Here is a 22,434-nt window from a genome sequence, read left to right as displayed (position 1 = left end):
GAGTTTGCTAAAAAAAACACCTGAAGGACTCCAAGATGGTGAGAAATAAGATTCTTTGGTCTGATGAGATCAAGATAGAACTTTTTGGCCTTAATTCTAAGCGGTATGTGTGGAGAAAACCAGACACTTCTCATCACCTGTCCAATACAGTCCCAACTGTGAAGCATGGTGGTGGCAGCATCATGCTGTGGGGGTGTTTTTCAGCTGCAGGGACAGGACGACTGGTTGCAATAGAGGGAAAGATGAATGCGGCCAAGTACAGGGATATCCTGGATGAAAACCTTCTCCAGAGTGCTCAGGACCTCAGACTGGGCTGAAGGTTTACCTTCCAATAAGACAATGACCCTTAAACTCAATTGAGCATCTCTGGAGAGACCTAAAAATGGCCGTCCACCAATGTTTACCATCCAACCTGACAGAACTGGAGAGGATCTGCAAGGAGGAATGGCAGAGGATCCCCAAACCCAGGTGTGAAAAACTTGTAGTTTCTTTCCCAAAAAGACTCATGGCTGTATTAGATCAAAAGGGTGCTTCTACTAAATACTGAGCAAAGGGTCTGAATACTTAGGACCATGTTATATTTAAGTTTTTCTTTTTTAATAAATTTGCAAAAATGTCAACAATTCTTTGTTTTTCTGTCAATATGGGGTGCTGTGTGTACATTAATGAGGAAAAAAATGAACTTAAATGATTTTAGCAAATGGCTGCAATATAACAAAGAGTGAAAAATTTAAGGGGGTCTGAATATTTTCCTTCCCCACTGTAGATTAATAAAGTGGGTCCAGGATGATATACTACATCTGGAGTATGCATATATATGACTTCAGTGTACTTCAAACTAGTCAATAGATTACATATTACACTCTTTTTAAGTATTTGAATGCTCTGGGATGGGAGAACCAAGCAATCTATTTCTTTCTGAATGTAATGGTGGAGTAGTTTTTATAAGCCAGCATTAATTCGTACTGGGCCTGTGCATTGATTCTGGCTATAACCGTCGATAAGTTGGGTGCATTCCTGGATTTCCAGAGGCTGGTTATAGTGAGTCTTGCTGCTATTAGTGTGTGGAATGGTCCACGTGTTTTAAATGACAGGGATTGATTATACTGAGCTCCATATGAGCGCGTGTGCAGATTGGCATATGTTCCTGGCATAGGCTGGGTGCTGGGGCAAATTAGTACCTTTGCACATGAGTGGGAGATATGTCACCCCCCAGCCTGACCAAGATGGTAAAGATATTGAACCTCAAAGACGTAAATGAGACAGCCCATGTACATAGCTGGAATGGAGGTGGGTAGAGTACAGCTTTTAAAAATGTTCCTGTTATTGGTGGATTATGACTACAAAAGCTGCCATTGCTGATCACTGCCCTGGCTGTCATTTTATTGCACATTACATTGGTCCATATGTAGTACCTGTGAAAATCAGTGTTGTAGTCAGGGCCTCTAATAAGGCAGTACAGCCAGCCCTCCTGTACTGTGCCCGGGACCCATCAGTTCAAAATGGGGACCCAGGCACCTGCTGAGTAGGAGGACCTGCTGTACTGTCTTACTGCAGATGCCAATCCTCTTCTGTCTCCCCTTGCAGCACCGACAGCTTCTCTTCCTCTCCGTCCCACCGGCTGCACTGCAAGGGGATTATTTCTAGCCCATGCACCCCTTCCATCTGCTTCCCTCCTTATCTGCCGGCAGCTGCTTCAGGCACACAGGGGAATGTAATTTACTGGCCCCTTGCTTTCCTGAATGAACACAGTGAGCGATCGGTACCAATCGCTCCTGTGTCCATTCATCTCTGAATCATAGTACTGTGATTACTATGATTCAGTTTGTAAATGAACAGGAAGCCTCAGAGCGCTTCCTATTTATTCATCTGTGCAGCCGGGGCTGTAGAGAAAGGGAATGATAAATCTATGTCCTCAGTCACTTTTGGGCCGGGGGGGCTGTCTGGTAAGCTGTATTGGGCCCTGTGATTTCTAACAGCAGCCATGGTTGTATTCACCACTATTGCAGTGATCCCACCATCTAATGGGTCCATTCACAGAACACCATGCATTTTCCTCAATAAATACAAGTTCTCTGACTGGATGAGGCATGTAGACAGGAGGATGATATAATAATCCCCTTCATGTCCAATCAGAGAATGTTTTGCATTCATTGAGAAAATACAGGGCGTTCTGTGAATTCCCGCCCGTGCCAAGGGAGAGGCCCCCTGTGGTTGATATGCAGCAGGGTAAAAACTCAGCACGGGACCCAGAAGGCATGGGGGATCTTGGTATTAGAGGAGGATACTAAAGTTATTGTCCATTTCCACAGGAAAACCCACAGGTGTGATACATGTATACTTTCAATTTGCTCAAGCTGGACCAATATAACTATGCAAAATACCCATACTTGGACTTCAACTTTAAAAACTTTCATTGGAGAAAGCATGCAGATCAGGTCACATGCTGTGTGTTCGCTCCTGGTCAGTGACCCCGAGATTTTTCATAGAGATGAGTGGGCCGGTTCATTTAAGTCCCAGCAGACATAAGCTAGGGCCAACCAGCCAAACTTCACTTCACCTGGATGAGTGACCTTATAGTCCAAAAGATCAGCACTGTGAGAAGGACAAAAAGGCTGCTCCATTGAGAACATTCAGAGAAACTCCCAACCTCCCGTGATGTCATCACCACCCCCTGTATGATATCACTGCCCTAATAAGTAACAATATACCTTATTAGAAGAGCAATTAGGAAGGAAGCCCAATACTTCCTTATAGGGACAATAATGTAAATGTAGGCAGTAAATTTTGGATCCATAATAAGTTGTTCTTCAGTGGATCAGCAATAACAGCCTTCATATCATGGTTATGTGTTGGGATTGGTGGTTCCATTGAGGAGTAGGGTCAATAAGCGAATATTACATCTTTAATTCAGGTTATGATGCATCCTAAGTATACAAAGCTTGGAATAGCTGTTATCTGTGATTGTTATTTGCATGCTAATATTTTTAATTCAGAAACTGATACCCACAAAACCCATGCCAATTTCCAGAACCTGCCACCACTTCAAGCGTAGGTGAAGACAAAACATTTTCTTTGTATTGGATGGAGTGGGGAAGGGTTAGACCCTCTAACAAGTGTTCATGGCTGTCTGTATCTCCGCTGGGGAGATTCATTCCTTGTGTTGGTCCTGGTGGACGTTGTTTTTGGAATTTTAGAGAGCAAGAGGTAAGAGGAAATCTTCCAATGGGCACCAATGTTCTGGTGACTATGTGGAGATTTCTTCACATTTCCTATTGTTTCTCTGAGGGAGGAAGTGCAGATAAATCTTCCAGCAGGACACAGGCAGCAACAAGAACCTGATGTTTATTTTAACCCTTTCCTACTCTATCCAAACCCCCAAAAAGTTGTGGATTTTTATTTACACTTTAATAACATGGTGTACATAATGAGCTGACGGACCCGCAAGACTTGCATTGAAGTTTAGGTTGAAGAAGAACTTCCCCTTTCATTTCATAGACTAGAGACTTCCAACTAATGACATTTCCATAGCGGTCACCAGAGATGACTTTCTGGATGTCTCTTGGAGTCAGAACAACATCCCACATGTGGACATCACTTATTTCTCCAAACAATGAATAAGAAGAAGCAGAAATTTCCCCCAAATTATTATGAACCTGTCCCAGAACAATGCTGGTTACACCATTGATAGAAGATCCTTTTGATAAGACTCTTCTGGGGTAGAGTTTTCCATTGGCCCAAAATTGGACCACACCAGTGTCAGAATCCCAGGTCACACAGATGTGTCTCCAGTTCAAGGAATCCGAGTCTGTCTTAATATTGACTTGTTGTCCATTTACAGCTACAAAATAGAGGTTTGGAGATTTTGACAAGAATACAAAAGCATTTCTACTTTCTGTAGTAGTGAGAGAGAAGGGACTATAAGCACGTGAAAGATCACTGTAGACATTTAGACAGAGGCTGACTTTCTGCAATGGCTTTGTAATTGTAGGTTTCAGAATGACATGATCTAAGCTGCCTTCTCTAGGGAAGATGAACACTTTACCCTCCAAGTCTGGAAAACAAAGAAAAACATAAAACACATTACTGCTGCAAGCCAATGTATACATTTTAAGTGTACCTAAAGCCTAAATTGTTATTTGTCCATTATGGATAGAGTGTGGATGGTTGAAATCTCTGTGAGGATATCGCTTCCTCTTAGACAGTTGAGAGATTTCTCTTATGCCGCGTACACACGATTGGAAATTCCGCCAGCAAAAGTCCGATGAGAGCTTTTGGTCGGAAAATGAGACTGTGTGTATGCGCCATCGGACTTTTGCTGGTGGAATTACAGCCAGCAAAAGATTGAGAGCAGGTTCTCAATTTTTCGGTCGGAAATTCCGATCGTCTGTACGAATTCCGACGTGCAAAATTCCTACGCATGCTCAGAAACAATTTGATGCATGCTCGGAAGCATTGAACTTAATTTTCTCGGCTCGTCGTAGTGTTGTACGTCACCGTGATCTTGACGGTCGAAAGTTCAGCGAACTTTTGTGTGACCGTGTGTATGCAAGGCAAGCTTGAGCGGAATTCCGTCGCAAAAACCATCCAAGATTTTTCCGACGGAAAATCCGCTCGTGTGTATGCGGCATAAGCCTTCTGTTGTTGTCAGTGTAGGTGTGTGAGGTAGTGCTGAACCTCGCTGATGGGTGAATGGTTTATGTTCTGAGCTACTGTATATGTCGATATTATAGGGACAGTTCTCTGTGGCCAACCAACTCTTGGAGGCCACAAGGAGCTTGGTCCTACAAAGCTGTGTTGGTGAATGAGGAGTGCCATGAATAAGTTTATATTGTTAAAATACCTGTGTGTATGCAACCCTGGTTGACCCCTCCACTAGTGCTGGCCAAGTCCCAAGAGAAGCATGCCTACCTTGCAGAACCAAATACAATACACTCCATAATATTCCCATGTAGATTTTATTATAATGGGTAGTTTGTATGCTTAACAGATAAGGAAAATTGCAGGTCAGGTTAATATGGGGATTCCAGAACCTCATTTAATTGAACATGTGTGAGGAGCTCATGGAGGGGAGATTTACTGTTAGAAGTATTGGGCTGTAAAACTGAAGTTTAATCAGCTTATATTTTGCCTTCCTTGGCTCCTCCTTCATCTATCAACATGCTAATAACCCTTTAAATGGGTTACATACCTTATCTTAGATCCAGTGATGTCATCAAAGAGTCTCTGTGCTTCTATATGCGCTGGAGGCAGATCATGCCTAGTGGGAGGGGCTGGCAGGGTGCATAGATTCCTGAAAACTTCACAGCACCCAGCCTCAGTACTCCTCCCAAGAGCCCACAACCCTGTTGCAAGCAGTGGGTTGGCTATTGGAGTTATGAGTGGGATGAGTGGGCTTTCCTATGCAGGTTGTATTCGCATTCAGACTGCCCAAAGTAAAACCCGCATGTGAGCCTCCATTAACAACAGATGCAAAAAATTAAAGGGCGCTCAGGGCTTCGAGATTAAACAGACAATGTCTCTATAAAAGCAAAAGTCCAATGATGATGGCGATTGCAATGATAATAATAATTTTTCTTCAATACTTAAGGCTGCAACTTACAGTTAGAAGCCATCTCTATAAAACACAAGCAGAAAAAAAGGCGCCTCTAAGCGTAGGAGTTAAAACAGTTTAATATTCCCAGCGGGATTAAAAACACTTACAAAATCAGAAGATAAAGAAAGCACATCACGGAAGATGGTTGGTTATTCAGCATCAGAAGGGTTCACAGCAGAAAGAAATCCCAGAACTGTTTTTTGTGTTGTCCCACCGAATCCAGTCAAATTCAGCAGCGGAGTATCCAGGACACTGGGGACACTGGCGGAAATGACATAGTCCGAGACCAGGAAGAGGAGACCCGGAAATGATGTCAGCAATGAGGGACAGCAACCAGCCTGGACCGCAAACCGGATGTGGTCATAAGAAAGGGACACGTTTCGGAACTCTATCTGGTTCCTTTATCAACCTATGACTGCAGAAATAACTATGCATAATTTATACTCTCTGGGCCGGCTGTGGGCGGGAACAGGAACAAAAAAGGGAGGAATGGGCAATTATGAACAGTGTTCTTACCAAGGGATGCAGATCTTACACATCACTAAAATAAACCAATGGAAAAGAGGAAATATATATATATATATATATATATATATATATATTAAAAAGTAAAAGAAAATGTATATGTGAGTACATAATAAAGATAAAGATAAAAATATATTAATAAAAATATAAGTGAGAATATATATAAAACACCAGCAGCAATCAGTTAAATACAAAATGTGTAAACAGATATATTTTGCAGACTCATGAAAATGATATATATTAAAGGTATATGTATATATGAAAATGATGTATGTTATGGGTATATGTATATATGTATATATATCTCTCTAAACTTCTGCGGGCAGGTGTGTTCAGCATACACGGTCGCATGCACACAAGTCCTATAGTGCCTCCTGGAGGAAAGGATAGTATATGAGGTCTGAAGTACTGTATTTATCGGCGTATAACAAGCACAGGTGTATAACACGCACATTCATTTTAAGAGGGAAGTTTTAGGAAAAAAACTTAAATTTTAAAAAAAATTTGAAGCAAAATAAGGGTCAGTGCCCATCTGCAGCCTCACCATTGCCATCAATGCAGCCTGATCAATGCCCGTCTGCAGCCTCACAAGTGCCATCAATGCAGCCTTATCAGTCCACATCAATGCAGCCTCACCAGTGCCATCAATGCAGCAGCCTCACCATTGCCATCAGTGCAGCCTGAACAATGCCCATCTGCAGCCTAGAGGAGACAGGGAGTGGGGCGGGACGAGTGCCGACAGATTACATACAGTGAGAATCTCCTATGATAGGCAGAACAGTGGTCCAATGGCAGCCCAGGAGACGGGACTTCCTATTACAGAGGCTGCCAAGTAAACAGGAGATTCTCACTGTATATAATCTGATGGCGCTTGTCCCGCCCCCCTCCCTGTCCCCTCCAAGGCAGCTAAAATTGAAATATTGGCGTATAACACGCACACGCTATTTGCACCCAGCTTTCATGGTGAAAAAGTGAGTGTTATACGCCAATAAATACAGTATATAAAGTCTAAAGTATAGCACTAATTTCAAAATCTTCATTTAACCCTCCATGGGCCAGAACATTTCACAAAAAAATCCAGTACATTTCTCTGTGACAGAGCCTCCTAAAACGCTTAGCTGGAGGGAGCTCCCTAGGCATTGCCTCAATGACCCAGAGCCTAAGGCCAACTGTAGATTTGTCATGATGTTGGAGGTAATGCATGGGGACACTATGATTGTCCAATCCACCAGTAATGAAACGGCGATGTTCACCAAAGCGCTTACGTAATGACCGAATGGTTCGCCCCACATAAAAAAAGACCACAAAGAGCATGTGAGGCAATAGACAACATGGTCGGAGGAACGAGTGTGGAAGCCCTTAATTTGATATGTTTTTCCTTTCACAGAAAAATCCTTCTGGCCATGCATCACAAAACGGCAAGTTTTACATAAAGGCTTGCGACATTGGTACATCCCAGAAATAGCTAAAATAGCAACTAGCAAACTCAAGGAGAACCCCCCCAGTCATTTTATACCTACCTGTTTAGCTATTTCTGGGATGTACCAATATCGCAAGCCTTTATGTAAAACTTTTGTGATGCATGGCCAGAAGGATTTTTGTGTGAAAGGAAAAACATATCAAATTAAGGGCTTCCACACTTGTTCCTCTGACCATGTTGTCTATTGCCCCACTAGGGATGAGCTTCGAGTTCGAGTCGAACTCATGTTCGACTCGAACATTGGCTGTTCGCAAGTTCGCCGAAGAGCGAACAATTTGGGGTGTTCGCGGCAAATTCGAATGCCGCGGAACACCCTTTAAAAGTCTATGGGAGAAATCAAAAGTGCTAATTTTAAAGGCTAATATGCAAGTTATTGTCATAAAAAAGTGTTTGGGGACCCGGGTCCTGCCCCAGGGGACATGGATCAATGCAAAAAAAAGTTTTAAAAACGGCCGTTTTTTCAGGAGCAGTGATTTTAATAATGCTTAAAGCGGATCTTCACCCATTTTTAAATCAGCATCTCGGTGGCTTCTAAAAGCAACACCGAGTGCCATATGGAGCTTTTTTTTTTTTTTTTTTTTTTTTACCTACCTTACGTTATCTGTCTTTCTTTTTTTCTGTCCCTGCGGCTGTGGGCGTGGACTTTGCGGGTATTGACGTCATATCCTTCGTTCCCCGCAATGTCTCCTGGGATCTCATTGTCTTTCATCCCAGGAGACATTGCGGATAACCTCCGCCAAATCTCGTGAGACTTTTTGGTTGCCATCACAACGGGGCGGGAACTTCCGACGACGCCGCCCGTTGTCATGGCATCCCAGAATCAGACGGCGATGACACTGGGCATGCGTGGGAACGAGCGGTGAATGCTGGGAGGACAGCATTCACTGCATCCCGGAATTTCGTGCTTGTGGGTTTCAAATGCCCACAACGAAGATGGGAACCGCTGTCTGTGATTTTTAAAAGTTATTCTTTGTAACGAAATCGCCCACAATCGGACTTACTTCACAGAACATGTGAGTAAATTATCATGATTAGAAAAGTTTCTGAATGAACTCCTAAAAAAAAAAAAAAAACATTAGATGGGTGAAGATCCGCTTTAAAGTCAAACAATAAAAGTGTAATATCCCTTTAAATTTCGTACCTGGGGGGTGTCTATAGTATGCCTGTAAAGGGGCGCATGTTTCCTGTGTTTAGAACAGTCTGACAGCAAAATGACATTTTGAAGGAAAAAACTCATTTAAAACTACCCGCGGCTATTGCATTGCCGACAACACACATAGAAGTTCAACGGCATGGGAATTCCCCAAAGGGGAACCCCGAACCAAAATAAAAAAAAAAAAGACGTGGGAGTCCCCCTAAATTCCATACCAGGCCCTTCAAGTCTGATATGGATATTAAGGGGAACCCCGGCCAAAATAAAAAAAAAAAATGACGTGGGGTTCCCCCTAAATTCCATACCAGACCCTTCAGGTCTGGTATGGATTTTAAGGGGAACCCCGCGCCAAAAAAAAAACCGGCGTGGGGTCCCCCCAAAAATCCATACCAGACCCTTATCCGAGCACGCAACCACGCAAGAAAATGAAGAAGAGAAGAAAAGAAGAAGAGAAGAAGAGAAGAAGATGAAGAAGAAGAGAAGAGCGGGAGCCTCCCCCCATGCCATGGGTGCGGAGCGGCCCGAGGAGAAGAAGATAGAGCCGCGGAGGAGATGCTGGACGAGAACGCCGGAGGAAGAACCAGAAGAGCCAGAAGAACCAGAAGAACCAGAAGATGAAGGAAGATAGAAGAAGTATTTAAATAAAGGAATTGTCAAAAACTGTCTTTTGTCATTTTTAACATTTTTGACAGTTTTTTAGTGAAATGGTAGGGCCCTTACCATTTCACACAGGGGGGGGGGCCGGGATCTGGGGGTCCCCTTGTTAAAGGGGGCTTCCAGATTCCGATAAGCCCCCCGCCCGCAGACCCCCACAACCACCGGCCAGGGTTGTGGGGATGAGGCCCTTGTCCTCATCAACATGGGGACAAGGTGTTTTGGGGGGCTACCCCAAAGCACCCTCCCAATGTTGAGGGCATGTGGCCTGGTACGGTTCAGGAGGGGGGGGGGCCGCACTCTCGTCCCCCCCTCTTTTCCTGCGGCCTGCCAGGTTGCGTGCTCGGATAAGGGTCTGGTATGGATTTTTGGGGGGACCCCACGCCGTTTTTTTTTTTTTTTTTTGGCGCGGGGTTCCCCTTAAAATCCATACCAGACCTGAAGGGTCTGGTATGGAATTTAGGGGGAACCCCACGTCATTTTTTTTTTTTTTTAAATTTTGGCCGGGGTTCCCCTTAATATCCATACCAGACCTGAAGGGCCTGGTATGGAATTTAGGGGGACTCCCACGTCATTTTTTTTTTTAAATTTTGGTTCGGGGTTCCCCTTTGGGGAATTCCCATGCCGTTTTTATCAATGAACTTCTATGTGTATTGTCGGCAATGCAATAGCCGCGGGTAGTTTTAAATGAGTTTTTTCCTTCAAAATGTCATTTTGCTGTCAGACTGTTCTAAACAGAGGAAACATGCGCCCCTTTACAGGCATACTATAGACACCCCCCAGGTACGAAATTTAAAGGGATATTACACTTTTATTGTTTAACTTTAAGCATTATTAAAATCACTGCTCCTGAAAAAACGGCCGTTTTTAAAACTTTTTTTTGCATTGATCCATGTGCCCTGGGGCAGGACCCAGGTCCCCAAACACTTTTTATGACAATAACTTGCATATTAGCCTTTAAAATGAGCACTTTTGATTATTCATGTTCGTGTCCCATAGACTTTAACGGTGTTCGCGTGTCCGAACGAACTTTTTTCCTGTTCGCATGTTCTGGTGCGAACCGAACAGGGGGGTGTTCGGCTCATCCCTATGCCCCACATGCCCTTGTGGCCTTTTTTATGTGGGGCGAACCATTCAGCCGCTTTAGTGAACATCGCGTTTCATTACTGGTGGATTGGACAATCATAGTGTCCCCAGGCATTACCTCCAACATCATGACAAATCTACAGATGGCCTTAGGATCTGGGTCATTGAGGCAATGTCTAGGGAGCACCCTCCAGCTGAGCTTTTTAGGAGGCTCTGTCACAGAGAAATGTACTGGATTTTTTTGTGAAATGTTCTGGCCCCTGGAGGGTTAAATGAGGATTTTGAAATTAGTGCTATACTTTAGACTTTATATACTTCAGACCTCATATACTATCCTTTCCTCCAGGAGGCACTACAGGACTTGTGTGCATGCGACCGTGGATGCTGAACACACCTGCCCGCAGAAGTTTAGAGAGATATATATACATATATACATATACCCATAACATACATCATTTTCATATATACATATACCTTTAATATATATCATTTTCATGAGTCTGCACAATATATCTGTTTACACATTTTTTATTTAACTGATTGCTGCTGGTGTTTTATATATATTCTCACTTATATTTTTATTAATATATTTTTATCTTTATTATGTACTCACATATACATTTTCTTTTACTTTTTAATATATATTTCCTCTTTTCCATTGATTTATTTTAGTGATGTGTAAGATCTGCATCAAATGGTAAGAACGATGTATATAATTGCCCATTCCTCCCTTTTTTGTTCCTGTTCCCACCCACGACCGGCCCAGAGAGTATAAATTATGTATGGTTATTTCTGCAGTCATAGGTTGATAAAGGAACCAGATGGAGTTCCAAAACGCGTCCCTTTCTTGTGACCACATCCGGTTTGCAGTCCAGGCTGGTTGCTGTCCCTCACTGCTGACATCATTTCCGGGTCTCATGGTTGAACTGGATGGACTGGTGTCTTTATTCAACCTTACTAACTATGTTACTATTTTACTATATCTCCTCTTCCTGGTCTCGGGCTACTTAATTTCTGCCGGTGTCCCCAGCGTCCTGGATAATCCACTGCTGAATTTGACTGGATTCGGTGGGACAACACAAAAAATAGTTCTGGGATATCTTTCTGCTGTGAACCCTTCTGATGCTAAATAACCAACCATCCAACCATCTTCCATGATGTGCTTTCTTCATCTTCTGATTTTGTAAGTGTTTTTAATACCACTGGGGATATTAAACTGTTTTAACTTCTACACTTAGAGGCGACTTTTTTCTGCTTCCATTAACAACAGAACTGACATCCACGAAATAAAAACAGTGGCCCAGGGCAGTCAGGCTGAGGAGGAAAGAGTTACATCAATGGTCCCCAACCTCCCTGGCACCAGGGACCGGCCGCTCAGAAGTCAATCCCCCCATGGACTGAGGGGAGAGTTGCTGGTCATTTTTGTGGTGGTTGCAGCCTGTCACCTGGGGGCAAAGGGGGGGTTTGGTGGTGCAGCCTGGGTCTTACCAGTGCTATTAGATCCTGTCCCTGGCCTGGCTTACCTCCCTCCCCTTCTCCTTCATGACCACAGAGAGGGAAGGAAGTAGTGGTGCTAGTAGGAGGGGAGTAGGTGCCTTCTTGTGGTTGGAGGGGGGCAGCGCAGGTTGTTTTGGCTTGTTCTGTCTGCCACCAACCTCTGCCTCATAGCCTGGCTCCAAGCAGGCCAAGGACTGGCACCGGTCCACAGCCTGGGGGTTGATGATTTCCAGCCAGGAAATGAGGCAGGTTCTATCTGCATTGCTGCAGCTTCCAAAGCACTTTGTGAGAAAGCTCATAGTGTGCAGTGAATCAGAGTAAGTCATTTCAGTCCACGAGAGGAGCCGTACAACTGTGCAAGACTGAAGAGAAGGCCAGAGGGAAGATTTAATGACAATCATTATTTATATTAATCCAATAAAGAGGGTGATAGAAGGAAGATACTGCTAGAGGAGGAAGCAAAATTAATGTCACAGAGTGAGGCTCTGACCCCCCCCCCCCCCAATGACATGATAGAACTGGGGTCTTCCCTGTGACACTATTGTTTTCAGTGAGCTCTAACAGAATAGTTTGGGTTCGAAGATGGATTCATTTATCTTTCAGGAAGAATTCTGTATTGAATGAGGATAGAAAGACTGAGCTTGGAAAGTTAAGGGTTAAAATGATACTAACCCATCAAGAGTTAAACAGGTGAGCAGAAGAAGATCTGAACACCCTGAGAAAACACTCTGGACATATTAAGTGGTCGGCTTTAACTGTTCCTAGCCTGGTGTGAAGAGAGCAACCAATCCAAGAGTGCCTGGATCAACTTTCTCTTATAAAAATCGTACTACTTTTAACTGAGGGCTCAGTCTAATACTCCTCAGGGTAAGTGGTGTCTCTGATCAAAGACAGATCTCCTTACACTTCCCACACATGTCTAACAAAACTTCTTAGGCTTGGCCATCTGCAGGCTCCAATCCCAAGAGCCCACCACCACCAATCACTGGTGACTAGGTTGTGTAGAGATCAGTGCTCTCTGCTCTCTCTTCTATAAAGACGGCTTCAAGCAGTGTGGTTCCATCATTTTATAGTACCATAATAATCATGGCTCCTGGTGCCATAGCAATGAGTCATTTGATGTCAGCCAAAGAACACTTTATATAGAGCGCTTAGTGGGGGCTCATGGCCATTAATTATTGAAAAGGTGATATGCAGTGGGGAGCAGATGTCTGGGCAAAACTCATATTCTTCCATGGAGGAGTGAAGAGCCAAGACCTTTTCACAGTCATCCTTTCTGGGACACATTGGTTGTTAGGGGGCTGCTGCCATACATAACTAGGTAATGAGGGCTAAGCTATTGACTGTTGAATAGAAGTCTGGAAAGGTGTATTGTGTTCCCCACCTCCCTGCAGATTATGAAGAGCCTCACCACATCTTCTTATTAGTCTCTTGACAGCACAAGCAGTTGGCCTTTTGAACTCCAATTGTATCATAAAATCCTTAAGGACTGATTCTACCCTCTTTAAGATACACACAGCAGTAATTTTCCACAGACCATTGCAATTACCTTCCTGTGCCAAAGACCCTGGGATCACCAATAGTAATTTTGCCTAGGTCTTACCACCCACCTTCCTATGCTAGAGACATGTTATCGACAACAGTAATTTTTCTTCAGTCATATCACCTACCTTCCTGTGCCCAAGAAGCTGGGATAACCACTAGGAATAGCAGCACACGTAGCTCCATGCCCCTGAATAACAAACATCAATTATTGGCTGGAATGGTGTGAATCTCCGCTCAGCCATATTTACAGTATATATTAGCAGAATAGAGAGCTGTCTAGTACTGTGGCTGGATATAGTCAATCAGAGATCAGAAATTCCAGACTAAGCTCGTTATTTAGACATGGCCAGCAACCAACATGGTTGCCATAATACAATTCTGCTCACTCCACCCGACCACATCTACCCCTCTTCCCCTAACCATACTCAGTCACTCTCAACTTATTTTCCTCACGTGCCATGGTCAGATCATAAACTGCCTGCTCTCTCCTCTGTCCAAGATTAATTCTCACCTCCTTTCACCCAGACTGCACTTATTTTCCACTCAGTCCCCATCCATGTTAAGCTCCTCTTCTCTTCTGTTTTCCTCATAGTCCATTATCAGATACCACCCCATCTCCTCTACCCAGCCACAACCATAAACTTTTCACCAAACCATGTTTTTCTTCTATAAACCTCTTCACCCCATGGTCCAGGGTCAGACTTCTCTATGGATTTTAAGGGGAACCCCGCGCCAAAATTAAAAAAAAAAAAATGTCTTGGGGTCCCCCCAAAAATCCATACCAGACCCGTATCCGAGCATGCAACCTGGCAGGCCCCAGGAAAAGGGGGGACAAGAGAGCGCCCCCCTCCTGAACCGTACCAGGCCACATGCCCTCAACATTGGGAGGGTGCTTTGAGGTAGCCCCCCAAAGCACCTTGTCCCCATGTTGATGAGGACAAGTGCCTTATCCCCACAACCCTTGGCCGGTGGTTGTGGGGGTCTGCGGGTGGGTGGCTTATCGGAACTTGGAAGCCCCCTTTAACAAGGGGACCCCCAGATCCCGCCCCGTGTGAATTGGTAATGGGGTACAAATGTACCCCTACCATTTCACAAAAAAGTGTCAAAAAGGTTAAAAAACACAAGAGACGGTTTTTGACAATTCCTTTATTTCTTCTTCTTTCGGCTTCTTCTTCCATCTTCTTTCTTCTGATCTTCCTTCGGTGTTCTTCTTCTTCTCCATCTTCTTCTTCTTCTCCATCTTCCTCCTCGGCTCTTCTCGTCCCGCATCTTCCTCCAGGCTTCTTCTCCGCTCCGTCAGCACAATCCGTCTCAGTGGGAGTCTTCAGCCGCGTAGCGCTTCACTTCTTCTGACATTTCTTATATAACGGAGTCCCCGCCCCCCTCTGACAACACAGGGAAAGCCACAGGGAAGTCCCGTGAATTCCCCGAGCGTCAGAGGAGGGCAGGGTCACCGGGTTCCCCACCCTCCGTTATATAAGAAATGTCAGAAGAAGTGAAGCGTCACACGGCTGAAGACTCCCACTGAAGCGGATCGTGTGGACAGAGCGGAGAAGAAGCCTGGAGGAAGATGCGGGACAAGAAGAGCGGAGGAAGAAGAAGATGAAGAAGAAGATGAAGAGGAAGATGGAGGAAGAAGAAGAACACCGAAGGAAGACCAGAAGAAAGAAGATGGAAGAAGAAGCCGAAAGAAGAAGAAATAAAGGACTTGTCAAAAACCGTCTCTTGTGTTTTTTAACCTTTTTGACACTTTTTTTGTGAAATGGTAGGGGTACTTTTGTACCCCATTACCAATTCACACAGGAGGGGCCAGGATCTTGGGGTCCCCTTGTTAAAGGGGGCATCCAGATTCTGATAAGCCCCCTGCCCGCAGACCCCCACAACCACTGGCCAAGGGGTGTGGGGATGAGGCCCCTGTTCTCATCAACATGGGGACAAAGTGCTTTGGGGGGCTACCTCAAAGCACCCTCCCAATGTTGAGGGCATGTGGCCTGGTACGGTTCAGGAGGGGGGGTGCTCTCTCGTCCCCCTCTCTTTTCCTGCGGCCTGCCAGGTTGCGTGCTCGGATAAGGGTCTGGTATGGATTTTTTGGGTGACCCCACGCCATTTAAGAAAAAAAAAAATGGTGCGGGGTTCCCCTTAAAATCCATACCAGACCTGAAGGGTCTGGTATGGATTTTGAGGGGGGACCCCCATGCCATTTTTTTTTTAATTTTGGCGTGGGGTTCCCCTTAATATCTATACCAGACCTGAAGGTCCTGGTATGGAATTTAGGGGGACCCCCACATCATTTTTTTTTTAATTTTGGTTCGGGGTTCCCCTGTGGGGAAATCCCATGCTGTTTTTATCAATGAACTTTTATGTGTATTGTCGGACCGACGATTCATTATAGCCGCGGGTAGTTTTAAATGACTTTTTTTCCTTTGAAATGTTATTTTTCTGTCAGACTGTTCTAAACACGGGAAACATGCGCCCCTTTCCAGGCATACTATAGACACCCCCCCCCCAGGTATGAAATTTAAAGGAATATTACACTTTTATTGTTTCACTTTAAGCATTATTAAAATCACTGCTCCCAAAAAAACGGCAGTTTTTAAAACTTTTTTTTGCATTGATCCATGTCCCCTGGGGCAGGACCCGGGTCCCCAAACATTTTATATGACAATACCATGCATATAATCCTTTAAAATTAGCACTTTTGATTTCTCCCATAGACTTTTAAAGGGTGTTCCCCGGCTTTTGAATTTGCCGCGAACACCCCAAATTGTTCGCTGTTCGGCGAACTGGCGAACAGTAGATGTTCGAGTCGAACATGAGTTCGACTCGAACTTGAAGCTCATCCCTAGCGCCTAGATACACTTTCCTCTGTATATATTTATTAGTACTGTATATCATTTTAAATGACCTAATATAGATAGTCACAGAGAATTATCTAATATAGAATTGTTCCAAGGCTGCCTTTGTTTTTGCACTGTGCCTTCAAAAGAAACCTGTGGGCAATATACATGCTGACCTTCTGAAAATGATAGTCTTTGCCTTGATTATAATCGTTTGGCTTTAATACTTTGAGTCACTGGCCTGGTATAAGTATTCAGATAAGGATTTCTGACCTTTCCTAAAAACTAGGGACTGATCATACAGCCAGTCAATTATGCCCCGTACACATGATCGGAAATTCCACCACCAAAAGTCGGATGTGAGCTTTTGGTCGGAAATTCCGACTGTGTATGCTCCATCGGACTTTTGCTGGCGGAATTTCCGCCAGCAAAAGATTGAGAGCAGGTTCTCTATTTTTCTGAAGGAAAAAGTTCCGATCGGAAATTCCGATCGTCTGTGGCAATTCCGACGTGCAAAATTCCGGCGCATGCTCGTAAACAATTCAACGCATACTCGGAAGCATTGAACTTTATTTTCTCGGCTTGTCGTAGTGTTATACATCACCGCGATCTTGATGGTCGAAAGTTCCGAGAACTTTTGTGTGACCGTGTGTATGCAAGCCAAGCTTGAGCGGAATTCCGTCGGAAAAACCATCCAAGATTATTCTGACGGAAATTCCGCTTGGGTGTACGGGGCATTAGAATTTTCAGAAGAAGAGTTCATTGGTGGTTGGTATTGCATTTGTCTAATGATAGGTTTACTTTAACCACTCGACCACTGGGCACTTAAACCCCCTTCCTAACCAGACCAATTTTCAGCTTTCGGTGCTCTCACATTTTGAATGACAATTACTCAGTCATACAACACTGTACCCATATGAAATTTTTGTCCTTTTTTTCACACAAAAAGAGCTTTGTTTTGGTGGTATTTAATCACCGTTGGGTTTTTTATTGTTTGCACTATAAAAGAAAAAAGACTGAAAATTTGGTAAAAAAATGAACTTTTCTTTGTTTCTGTTAAAAAATTTAGCAAATTAGTAATTTTTCTTCGTAAATGTTGGCCAAAATTTATACTGCTACATGTCTTTGGTAAAAATAAGTACAACTTGGTGTATATTATTTGGTCTTTGTGAATGTTAGAGAGTCCAAAAGCTATGGTGCCAATATCTGAAAATTGATCACACCTGAAGTACTGACGGCCTATCTAACTTCTTGACACCCTAACATGCCAGAAAAGTACAAATACCCCCCAAATGACCCCTATTTAGAAAGAAGACATTCCAAGGTATTTGAAAAGATGCATGGTGAGTTTTTTTGAAATTGTCATCTTTTCCCACAATTCTTTGCAAAATCAAGATTTTTTTATTCTTTTTTTTCACAAAATTGTCATATTAGAAGGTTATTTCTCACACACAGCATATGCATACAACAAATTACACCCCAAAACACATTATGCTATTACTCCCGAGTATGGCAATACCACATGTGAGACTTTTACACAGCGTGGCTACATACAGAGGCCCAACATGCAGGGAGCACCTCTAGGCGTTCTGGAGCACCCAGGCCAGTTCTTATATTTCTCTCCTACATGTAAAAATGATCATTTATTTGCTAGAAAATTACATAGAACCGCAAAACATATATATATATATTTTTTTTTAGCAAAGACCCTAGAGAATACAATGGCACGGTATTTGCGCAGCAATTTTTCGAACGCGTTTTTTTGGGAAAAAAACAGTTTTGTGCTTTAAAAAAAAAAAAAAATAACAGTAAAGTTAGCCCAATGTTTTTGCATAATGTGAAAGATGAAGTTACGCCGAGTAAATAGATACCTAACATGTCACCCTTCAAAATTGCACACGCTCGTGGAATGGTGCCAAACTTCGCTGCTTAAAAATCTCCATAGGTGACGCTTTAAAATTTTTTACTGGTTACATGTTTTGAGTTACAGAGGAGGTCTAGGGCCAAAATGATTTCTCTCGCTCCAACGTTCGCAGTGTTACCTCACATGTGTGGTTTGAACACCGTTTTCATATGTGGGCGGGACTTACGTATGTGTTCCCTTCTGCATGCGAGCACGCGGACAGGGGTGCTTTAAAAAATTTTTTTTTATATTGTTCATTTTACTTTATTTATTTTAGTTTGACACTTTTTTCCCCCCAAAACATTTTTTTGATCACTTTTATTTCTATTACAAGGAATGTAAACATCCTTGTAATAGGAATATGGCATGACAGGTCCTCTTTACAGTGAGATATGGGGTCAAGAAGACCTCACATCTCACCTCTAGGCTGGGAAGCGTGAAATAAAAAAAAACAAAAAAAAAAAACGATCCTGACTTTGATCATAGCGGTGAGTCAGTAGAAGCACCGGAGGGTGGCGGGAAGGGGGGGATCCCCTCTCGCCTCCCATAAGAATGATCAAGCAGTGGAACAGCCGCTATGATCATTCTTATGGTGTAGGGAATCGCCGGCTAAAAAAGCTGATATCTGAATGATGCCTGTAGCTGCACCCATCATTCAGATATCCCCACACAAAGTCAAGGACGTCATATGACGGCGGGTGGGAACTGGTTAAAAATTGCGGGGTATTGCAGAGTAGTGCAGGGTATATTGCAGAGTATTGCAGAGTATATTGCAGAGTATTGCAGGGTATATTGCAGAGTATTGCAGGGTATATTGCAGAGTATTGCAGGGTATATTGCAGAGTAGTGCCGGGTATATTGCAGAGTATTGCAGGGTATATTGCAGGGTATATTGCAGAGTAGTGCCGGGTATATTGCAGAGTAGTGCCGGGTATATTGCAGAGTAGTGCCGGGTATATTGCAGAGTAGTGCCGGGTATATTACAGAGTAGTGCCGGGTATATTGCAGAGTAGTGCCGGGTATATTGCAGAGTATTGCAGGGTGTATTGCAGAGTATTGCCGGGTATATTGCAGAGTATTGCAGGGTGTATTGCAGAGTATTGCCGGGTATATTGCAGGGTATATTGCAGGGTATATTGCAGAGCAGTGTAGGGTATATTGCAGAGTAGTGCAGGGTATATTGCAGAGTATTGAAGGGTATATTGCAGAGTATTTTGCAGGGTATATTGCAGAGTAGTGCCCGGTATATTGCAGAGTAGTGCCGGGTATATTGCAGAGTAGTGCCGGGTATATTGCAGAGTAGTGCCGGGTATATTGCAGAGTAGTGCAGGGTGTATTGCAGAGTATTGCCGGGTATATTGCAGAGTATTGCCGGGTATATTGCAGAGTATATTGCAGAGCAGTGCAGGGTATATTGCAGAGTAGTGCAGGGTATATTGCAGAGTATTTTGCAGGGTATATTGCAGAGTATTTTGCAGGGTATTGCCGGGTATATTGCAGGGTATATTGCAGAGTAGTGCAGGATATATTGCAGAGTAGTGCTGGGTATATTGCAGAGTAGTGCTGGGTATATTGCAGAGTATTGCAGGGCATATTGCAGAGCATATTGCAGAGTAGTGCAGGGCATATTGCAGAGTAGTGCAGGACATATTGCAGAGTAGTGCAGGGCATATTGCAGAGTAGTGCAGGGCATATTGCAGAGTAGTGCAGGGCATATTGCAGAGAAGTGCAGGGCATATTGCAGAGAAGTGCAGGGCATATTGCAGAGAAGTGCAGGGCATATTGCAGAGTAGTGCAGGGTATATTGCAGAGTAGTGCAGGGTATATTGCAGAGTAGTGCTGGGTATATTGCAGAGTAGTGCAGGGTATATTGCAGAGTAGTGCAGGGTATATTGCAGAGTAGTGCAGGGTATATTGCAGGGTATATCGCAGAGTAGTGCTGGGTATATCGCAGAGTAGTGCAGGGTATATTGCAGAGTAGTGCAGGGTATATTGCAGAGTAGTGCAGGGTATATTGCAGAGTAGTGCAGGGTATATTGCAGAGTAGTGCAGGGTATATTGCAGAGTAGTGCAGGGTATATTGCAGGGTATATCGCAGAGTAGTGCTGGGTATATTGCAGAGTAGTGCAGGGTATATTGCAGAGTAGTGCAGGGTATATTGCAGAGTAGTGCAGGGTATATTGCAGAGAAGTGCAGGGTATATTGCAGGGTATATTGCAGAGTAGTGCTGGGTATATTGCAGAGTAGTGCAGGGTATATTGCAGGGTATATTGCAGAGTAGTGCAGGGTATATCGCAGAGTAGTGCAGGGTATATTGCAGAGTAGTGCTGGGTATATTGCAGAGTAGTGCAGGGTATATTGCAGAGTAGTGCCGGGTATATTGCAGAGTAGTGCCGGGTATATTGCAGAGTAGTGCCGGGTATATTGCAGAGTAGTGCCGGGTATATTGCAGAGTAGTGCCGGGTATATTGCAGGGTATATTGCAGAGTAGTGCAGGGTATATTGCAGGGTATATTGCAGAGTAGTGCAGGGTATATTGCAGAGTAGTGCAGGGTATATTGCAGGGTATATTGCAGAGTAGTGCAGGGTATATTGCAGAGTAGTGCTGGGTATATTGCAGAGTAGTGCTGGGTATATTGCAGAGTAGTGCTGGGTATATTGCAGAGTAGTGCTGGGCATATTGCAGGGATGGCTGAGCATGGAGGGATGGATGGATGTGACTGCAATTGTCACTGAGCACCGCTGTGGGCACTACACATGCAGCCCACAGCAGTGCTACCATCCGATCATTCCCCCTCTCCCCTCGCACTGTACCAATCGGTACACAGAGGGGAGGGAGGAACCGGCGTCATGTCATTTGTTTACATGTGATCGCTCCGTCATTTGACGGAGTGATCACATGGTAAACGGCCGTTTACCGTGATCCGTGATCCGTGATGCGCTGGTTCCTCTGGACCCGGTGGTCACGGAAGTTCGCGGGTGCGCGCCCCAGGGAGCACGCGAGAGCAGGATTCTGGGATGATGTCCCATGGACGTCCACCCAGAACTAGCCGACCACGCTGCAGCCGTCTTTCGGCTATGGCCCAGTCAGCAAGTGGTTAAGTATTACTCTTTATGATCGTCTCCACCAGATAATCATCATCCTTATTTCATGTTCCACCCATCTCCATGAAGAGGAATGTTCTGCAGAAGATCTGCAGAGCACCAGAACTCTATCTACTTATACGCAGAAAAAAGGATAATAGACAAAGACTACAGAAAAGTGTTTCAAATAAAGTCAAGTCTCACCTGAAAATCAGACAGCTGGAATACGGGACCATAGACAAAAGAGTGCACACACTTCTCATTACAAGTATTTAAGATGTTCCTCTCCAGCCCCACCTAGGATAGGACATCCCTCCAAATCCATCATAAAATGTAAATCTCCGGCCCCTCCTAGAATGGAAAATTCCTCTAATTCTATTATAAGATGTAACTCTCAGGCCCCTCCTAGAATGGAACATTCCTCTGATTCTATTATAAGATGTAACTCTCAGGCCCCTCCTAGGATGGAAAATGCCTCCAATTCCATTAAAAGATGTGAATCTCCAGCTCCTCCTAGAACTGAACATTTGTCTAATTCTATAAGAAGATGTGACTCTCCGGCCCCTCCTAGGATGGAACATTCCTCCAATACCATTAGAAGATGTGACTCTCTGACCCTTCCCAGGATGAAACATCCCTTCAATTCCTATATTAGTTGTGACTCTCTGACCCAAACTTGGATGGAACATTCCTCCAATTCCATTAAAGGATGTGACTCTCCGGCCCTTCCTAGGATGGAACATTCCTTCAATTCCATTATAAGATGTGCAAAATTACAAAATAAAGAATAAGGCACTATACATGTTCCTGTAAAAAAACTATCACAAAGAAAACACTGCATCAAAGTCAAATGTGCACGTAAATGAGAAAATAAGCAAGCATAAAGTCTTTAGGTGAATAAATCCCAACACCAAAACGAAATGCTCTGAGATAAAACTTCTAGATCTTCCACCACGAGTGCTCAATATGAAGATGGCCACTCACCAGAGCTGTTTGACCCCTTTTTACAGGATGGTCAAGAAACACTTTGGGAACCCCAAATTGGCTCCACTAATGGCATGAATCCACTCCAAT

General features: G+C 43.9%; 1 protein-coding gene across 1 annotated transcript; it reads right to left on the bottom strand.

Annotated features, from left to right (window-relative positions):
- Window positions 1–925: 925 nt before the first annotated feature.
- On the bottom strand, window positions 926–21,689 carry LOC141133713 (C-reactive protein-like). The gene is made up of 3 exons (XM_073623233.1): window positions 21,565–21,689; window positions 13,662–13,723; window positions 926–4,054 (listed from the first exon to the last, which is right to left on the bottom strand). Exons 1-3 carry the CDS (start codon window positions 21,621–21,623, stop codon window positions 3,408–3,410), a joined length of 768 nt encoding a protein of 255 aa, XP_073479334.1. The 5' UTR covers window positions 21,624–21,689; the 3' UTR covers window positions 926–3,407.
- Window positions 21,690–22,434: the final 745 nt, after the last annotated feature.

This window comes from Aquarana catesbeiana, linkage group LG03 (genome assembly GCF_042186555.1).
Source record: "Aquarana catesbeiana isolate 2022-GZ linkage group LG03, ASM4218655v1, whole genome shotgun sequence".
Taxonomy (NCBI): Eukaryota; Metazoa; Chordata; class Amphibia; order Anura; family Ranidae; genus Aquarana; species Aquarana catesbeiana.
This window is presented reverse-complemented; position numbering and strand designations above follow the sequence as displayed.